The sequence below is a fragment of the Sapajus apella genome, unplaced genomic scaffold (genome assembly GCF_009761245.1).
Source record: "Sapajus apella isolate SASKATOON/1434 unplaced genomic scaffold, GSC_monkey_1.0 scaffold10, whole genome shotgun sequence".
NCBI classification, from domain to species: Eukaryota; Metazoa; Chordata; class Mammalia; order Primates; family Cebidae; genus Sapajus; species Sapajus apella.
The window spans coordinates 2775113-2782927 of record NW_022436950.1 but is presented as its reverse complement, the minus strand read 5'-3'; the positions used below and the strand labels follow the sequence as shown (position 1 = coordinate 2782927).

The 7815-nt window shown below is 48.0% G+C and overlaps 1 protein-coding gene across 2 annotated transcripts in view; it reads right to left on the bottom strand.

Moving 5' to 3' along the window:
• Positions 1–7815, bottom strand: part of RAB17 (RAB17, member RAS oncogene family) — a 16568-nt gene that overhangs the window by 7917 nt on the left and 836 nt on the right. The window contains exons 2-3 of one of the 2 annotated variants that reach the window (XM_032277816.1): positions 5545–5653; positions 3091–3250 (exon numbers count right to left, since the gene is read on the bottom strand). In XM_032277816.1, the coding sequence (XP_032133707.1) occupies positions 3091–3247 (157 nt within the window). In that variant the 5' untranslated portion in view covers positions 3248–3250; positions 5545–5653. The remainder of the gene's footprint in view (positions 1–3090; positions 3251–5544; positions 5654–7815) is intronic. The other variant, XM_032277815.1, reaches the window with a different exon arrangement.

Sequence of the window (7815 nt, the reverse complement as noted above, 5' to 3'; positions counted from 1 at the left end):
GGCCAGCTTGTTGGCTTAGCCTGGACTCCCCTCCGCGCTGCCTCTGTACCTGCCTGGTCCTGTGGCACTGGCCAGCATGTTGGCGTTCCAGCTTCAGGGCTCGAGTCACTGTCACTTTCTGGCTCTGCTTCCTGCTTCCTCTGACTGGACTGTGTCTTGCCAGGAGCTAAGCCCACCTCCTGTGTCATGTTCCTGCTGTAAGACCCACTCCACACACCCCTCAACTGAACCAGACCCTCAGGAGGGCACCAGGGACCCAGGTCCATCCTCCCAGAGGCTGGCCCTGGCCTGAAGTGACACCCCTCAGACAGGGCCAGCCTTGGTGATGACCTTGAGTCACCCAAGGTAACAGCAACCTTTCATGGAGAGCTCACTCCAGGAAGGTGTTCACGCCCCCATTTCACAGGGAAAACATCCAGGCAGAGGGAAGGAGCTGCGTGACCGTGGCCATCCACCCCCTCCCTCCCTCGGAGTTCCTGCAGCCACACACTCTGTGTGCTGCCTCCTGCATTTCCAGGCTGCCTGTGAGGACAGCACTCCCTTCTCCTCTGAGGCTCTGCTCCTGGCCCACTCTCTCCCCTGGGCAGGAGCCAGTGTTCTTGGTAAAAGCTGAAACCACACGGGACAAAAGCAGCGGGAGTGTCTGCTCTCAAAGGGTTTTTACACAGCACAGATCACTCTTCCCCAAAGCACGTCGGCTAAAGGAATCGGCGCATCCCAGCTCCTCATCCTAAAACTGGCAATATCCACATTTATAATAATATATGATCATGTAATAATTATAGTGATGATTAATAATTAGCATACACTTTGGGAGGCCGAGGCCGGTGGATTGCTGGAAGTCAGGAGTTCGAAACCAGCCTGGCCAAAGTGATGAAACCCCGTCTCTACTAAAAATACAAAAATCAGCCGGGTGTGGTGGTGCGCACAATCCCAGCTACTTGGGAGGTGGAGGTTGCAATGAGCCAAGGTGTCGCCACTGCACTCCAGCCTGGGCAACAGAGCGAGACTCCATCTCAAAAAGCAATAATAATAAAATAATTAACATAGGCTGGGTGCAGTGGTGCACACCATGGCAAAACCCCATCTCTACAAAAAATACAAAAATTAGCCCACTATGGTGGCACATGCCTGTGGTCACAGCAACTCAGGAGGCTGAGGTGGGAGGATGGCTTGAGCCTGGGAGGCAGAGGTTGCAGTGAACCAAGAACACGCCACCGCACTGCAGGCCAGGTGACAGAGCAAGTCTCTGTCTCAAAAAAAAATTAACATCATAATAATTGTATAACATCTACTCATAGTTACAGAAATATTTACCTCCAAAGGCTGTAATATTATCCTGGGTATGACGCAGACACTCGGATGGAAGCAGAGGACACCATCGCTCCCACAGGGGACTCAGCCAACAGCGAAGGAAGGAGCTTCCACATTTCTGCCCCCAACCCAGCACAGCTGCCAACACACAGAGGTGCTCGACACAAAAGTAGGGACACCAGGCTTGGAGGCTGATGGATCGAAGGCGGCTTGTGAGCCACAGGCTAAGCTCATCTGGCTGTCCTCCTCTCTCCTTTGTGCCATGGGCCACAGTCCATAGCCTCCCACCCCTGTCCCATCACACAGACCCAGAGTGGGAACAAAGACTCCAAGCACCAGTCCTGGGTGAAAGGCAGACCCAGCCTGTAGGATAGTTCTCTCCTCGGAGAGAGGAGATAACCCCGGGGAGAGGGTGTTGGAGCAAGGGAGACCCTGGCTTTCATCTGAAAGCCGCCGGCAGGGGGATGACCCCTGAGGGGACAGGCAGAGGACCAGGAATAGAATGAGCCATACAGGCCTCTGCATCTTGAAAACCAGCCACCCAGGTACAGAGCCCGCAACATCCAGGCCTGGTGAGGACCCCATCTGTGTTCTCTGTTCTCAACTGAGGCCACCATCAGGCCAGCCTCAGCCCTTCGATATATGTTTAAAGGAAGCCAAGTCCAATATCACGGGTGAGGGGTGCAGATCTCCTTGCTAATGGGAAAGAGGACTGCACGGCCCAGGCAAGTTCTGACTCTCTCTCCCCAGGGTAGCCTCTGCAGACAGCCTCTCCCCATCACTCTAGCCCTTCTCACCACTAGCTCTGGGAGTCGGGCCAGACAGACCCCTGCCGATCCCCCTGTATCCCCTGGTGATCCTTCAGGAACCGCCCCCCTGAGAAAATGGAAGGGCTCCCTAATAGCGAACGCCATGTGCCACATTTGACAAGTGTGTTTCTGTGTTTGGTGCATCTGTTTAGCTGGTTATAGGATCTTCCGCACCTAACACAGGCCTGCAGAAGAGTCCACGCTCAACAGACACCTGTTAGATGAGTGAATGAATGAGTGAGTGAACTTGGAGAAAGGGCAGCTTATCCATGTCAGAGTCCGAATCTGAAACAGAGTCTCTGATTCTGCACCTGTTCCCCAGAGGGGATCCGCAGAAAGAACCCCTGGCTTTCCCTGTTTCAGGTGAAAACTGCGTTTCACTGCCTAGGCAGGCTGTGCCCACAGCAGGATGGGAAGGAGGCCAGCAGCCTGCAGATGCCCCTACAGTTACTCCTGAGATTCATGACGGGTTAGCCTTTTCAAGAAACACAGCGAGAAGGCCTCCCTCCCTGCCCACCCCCAACAATGATCCAGGCCAGACTGGTAAACCAAGTCCAGGCAGGAAGGAAGGTGCTGTTGGGGTCAATTAAGCAAGGGAGCAGTGTTAGCAGGAGGGCGGCCTGGGCACGGGGAGAGGACAGCTGGTTTGGGCCACTGAGTGGCCAGAGCCCAGGAGGCTTCTTCTGGGCTCTCCCTTCTGCCAACATAATCCCTCACACCCAGCCTGACCCTTCTGGGCCAGAGATCCTACCCCTGAATCTCCACTCCCTGCAGACTCCAGCTGAGCTGAAACCTGACCCAGAGCCAAGACACCCCCTCCCGTCATGCACTGGATATGGGCAGTACAAGACTCCAGGACAGTATGGGGATTCCTAGGCGGGCTTCATCCCCATCTGCCCCAGGTGTGGGTCAGTGGCCCGGACTTCTGCACTGAAAACCAACAAAGCATGCTCTGCCCCTCACTTACAGCCCACCGTAGGCAGGATACTCTTGAAGTCATTCTTCACGTACCGGAGAGCCAAGCTGGACTTGCCCACGGAGCCACTTCCCAGGAGAACCAGCTTGAACACACGAGGCTGGCTGGGGGCAGCGCTGGGCTGGGGGCTCCTGTGTGCCTGTGCCATGCCCTGCAAAGAATCACAACTGTCTGAGGCAGGGGGAAGATCCGAGCCGCACCATCGCAGCAAGCTTAACCCAGGGCTTCTTCCTGGTCAGGAGCAGGTGGCCCCAGACAGAGCTCCCAACTCAGAGGCCACCTGGGTCCGTACTCCTGCACCCCTCTGCACCCCACGCCCCATCTCCCCATCTGCAAACTGGGGTGCGTGAGACCCATTTTTAGGTCTGTGGTGAGGAACAAAGAGAGCTTTGCTTGGAAAGCTCCAGGCATGGGTGATGGCAGACCCTGACAAGCGATGATTGTGTGCAATGGTCTCAGGGCTGGCTGTCCTCATTCCATTACTGTCTTTTCTTAGAAATCTGCCACTTGTCCCAGAAGTATCTAACGCAGAGAGAGGTAAAAAGCATCTGAGAATTTCCTGGTTGGCTGTTCATGGATTAAAGTTCATGTTTCAGAAAAACTCTGCCTAAAAAATAATGTTGGTGTCTCAATGATCTCAAAACATCAAAGACACATTTAGACACATTCCTATTGTGTCTAAAGCCTCAGAACCCACCGTGGGATGCCCCAGAGAAAACCAACTTTGTGATCAAAATAAATGTGGGCAACCCCTGCATATGTTTTCATTATGGAAACTTTGCTGTACACACCACAATAGAGAGAACAGTCTGATGGGCCCATGTACCCACCTCCCACTTCCCCAGTAATCAGCTCGGCCAGCTGTGTCACTCACAAACCTCCCCCCAGCAGGTTAGTGTAAAGCAAATCCCAGGCATCCTATCATCTGCAAACCTCAGGACAGATACGGGTATTTTTTTCTTCTTTGAAGTTCATGTGTTGAAGAGATCAGGTTGTCTCGTAGATTTCCTGTATGGATGTTGCTGATTGGACCCCTGTGTTATTGAATAGAGCCCTGTGAACTCTGTATCTTTGATACCGTGGTGGTTCAGGACACAAACCTGATTAGATACCGGCTATTTTTTGGCAAGATTGCCACAAGAGTGTGTGTGCACCTACCTCAGAAGGCAAATAATGTCCAGCTGTCTCTCTGTAATGTTGGCAGTCATTGAAGACCATTACTTTGGCCCTCTATTTCACTAGGGGGTTGCAAAATGGTGACATTCTAATAATGTTCTAATCTAATAATAGATAATGTTTGTTTATTATCTAGGAAGAGAAGCTCCCCACAATCTATATGAAACCTAACAGGAGGCAGCTGGTCCTGTCATCAGGTCTCATCTCCCCCTCTCACCACGGTGGGGAGAAGGGGGGCTCTCTAAAGGGGGAAGGAAAGGAATTTTGAAAAGGAAATAAGAAAAGCAGGAGTGGTTGGAAGCAGCCCACGTGCCCTCACCGCCCCCAGTAAGCAGCCATGGCCACAGACTGGTCTGGTCTGCCCTGCAGGGATAAGAGGGAAAGAATCAAGTTTGGAATCAGTCTTGAAATAAATAGGACTGAGACCTAGATACCAAGAAGACTGTTCTAGACAGAAAGTGACTGGAGAGTCACGGAGTCGGGAACAGGAGGGTTTAGGGCTCTCTACCCGTCACAGAAGAGGGGCTCCACGTAGTAGACTCGGGTGGTTATCCCAAACAAGCCTGGAACCCCGTCTTCGATGGAAATACTCAAGTTTCACCATCAAGTATGAAGCTGGCCTAAGAGATGGATTGAAAACATAAAATTAAGTTTTCCATCTGTGTTTCTTTAAAGAAAGAAAGAGAGAGAGAGAAAGAGAAAGGAAAAGAAAATCTCCCCAGGTGATCTCAGTATGCAGCCAAGACTAGAAATCACTGACAGAATTCTGTTTTCCTTAGAGCTGGGAACAGGGTCTAGCACGTAGTAAGTGCTCAATAAATAGCTAAGAAATGAATGAATGAGGCCAAGCACAGAAGAGCACATAACACTTGCATTTTGAAATATCTGCCTGAATTGAGGACGATTTCCTGAGGCCCACTGTGGTTTGTATGTATTCTTCAAAAAGCAGATTTGGAAACTTAGTCCCCAGCACAACTGTGCTGGGAGGTGGGGCCTAATGGAAGACAGTCAGGTCAAGAGGACTCTGCCCTCATTAACGCACGCCCAGCATGGATTATAACACTGTGGCTGTCTTTCATGTCTGTGAGCCTGCCTGTATGTTCTCTTACCTTTTCGCCTTCCACTGTGGGATGACGCAGCAAGAAGGCCCTCAACAGGTGTAGCCTTGGACTTCCCAGCCTCTAGAACCATAAGAAACAAATCTCTGTTCTTTATAAATTCCTGTCTCAGGAATTCTGTTAAAGCAGCACAAACAGACTAAGACAGCACCTGAGGCAAAGTGAGAGTGGCTGGGGTGAGAACTTGGCCCAGCAGATGATCTGCCCAAGTCAGCTGGGACAGGCTGTCAGAGGTCAAGACACAGCCGAGACTTTCCGCCCTTTGGTGGAAGAGGAAAGGGTAAAAGAGGGGGTGAGGGATAGAAGACTACACAATGGGTACAGTGTACATTGCTCAGGTAATGGGCGCACCAAAATCTCAGAAATCACTAAAGACCATATCCATGTAACCCAATACCACCCGTTCCACAAATCTATGGAAATAAAAAAATAATAATAATAAATAATAAAATATAATATATAAAAATAAAATAAAAATATAAAATATATAAAATAAAAATATATTAAAAATATATTTAAAAATATAAATATATATAATATAAAAATAAAATATAATAAAATAATTAAAAATAGTAAAAAATAAAAAAAATCTATGGAAATACCACAAATCTATAGAAATAAAATAAAAATAAAAATAACCAAAGCTATCCCTTTGAGTTCTCTATGCTATTTATTTGCACAGGTTAATAAAAGCCTTCCTAAGTCAAAAAAAAATCTGTGGCCCAAAACATGTCAGAATTAGCTGAAACAGGTGGACTCTGAAAGAATGTCCTGTGACTACTGGGATACCAGCGTCTCATTCCTTTGACGATGATATGTCTCTTTGTTTTAAAAAGTTATTTTATTTTTGGGCCAGACGCAGTGGCTCACACCTGTAATACCAGAACTTTGAGAGGCCGAGGCAGGTGGATCACTTGAGGTCAAGAGTTCAAGACTAGCCTGTCCAACACAGTAAAACCCTGTGTCTTCTAAATACACAAAAATTAGCGGGGTGTGGTGACAGGCACCTGTAGTCCCAGCTACCCAGGAGGCTGAGGCAGAAGAATTGCTTAAACCTGGGAGGCAGAAGTTGCAGTGAGCCGAGATCCCACCACCGTACTCCAGCCTGGGCGACAGAGTGAGACTTCATCTCAAAAAAAAAAAAAAAAAAAAAAAGAGGTAGTTATTTTACTATAAACATACAAATGTCCACATAAAAAAAGACTTCCCATAACTCCAGCCCCTTAATACAGCCACAAATGGTATTTTTGCCCACTTTTAGTTTTTTTCTATGACTCTTAAAAACAAACCAAAACCCATAGTTTTAACATAAAGTTATATCCTATGTTTTAAAAATACTTATATATAATCCCAAAGACAGTCGCCCACATTGCTTCAAAATCGTATCTAATGGACACACAACATTTCTTCAACTAACTCAACTTGCTGCACCATTTTCCTAGTACTGGATTTTTACTTGGTTTTAATTTTTTCTCTGTAATATGATTGCAGTAAACGTTTCCTTATATAACTTTTTGTGTGATTCAGTGTTGTAAGCTTTCAGTAATGAAAGGTTGGAGGCCTCAGTCCAAACAGAAAATTAAAAGTGTGGCACGTGACCCCCACCTCCAGGATTTAATCAAGGTCGGGTTATTAGCAGTCTTTCTGAAGGCAAAGATGTTTTCAGGAACAGCATATTTGAGATTGGAGCTTCTCTAGTAATCTTAACTTGGGGACTTTTCATCTCTTACACCTCCCTTCCACAAAGGGGGGAAGAAAGGAGAGCAAGCCCAAAATTAGTCTTTTTTGTGGGGAAGGGGGCATTCTGGGGAAGGGTCTGGTTAATGTGTCTGTTACCAAATGTGTCCCTGTGTCCCCCTTGCCTGGACCTGTGAAGAACACCGACATTATGAGAAGAACCCAGCACACTGTGTTCAGAGTGCAGCCATTTGATTCAGAGAGAAAACAAAATGTAGATTGTAAAAAGGAGTTTACAAGAAAATCTGACAAGCTTCCTAGATATCACTGGGTATGAAATTGGGAATCTTGATGTCATTTGAAATGGATTCCTTGAAGGGTTCTTATTAACAGAAATCTTTTTTTTTCCAAGACCTTAAAATTGGAACTTTCCCAAAGAAAAATTCAAAGAGGAATCTCCTTCCGGGAATCTGACCTGGTGAGCCATCAGAAATCCGAACAAGGAAGTCTCCAACCCAGCTTTGTCCTTTGAATTATGCACACACAGGCACATGCACAGACACAAACAAATACAGACACAAATACAAACACGTGAGCACATACACACAGAGGCAGACACACACACACAGAGGCAGACACACACACACGTAGAGGTAGACACACACACACACACACACAGAGGCAGACACACACACACGCAGAGGCAGACACACACATACACACACAGAGGCAGACACACACACAC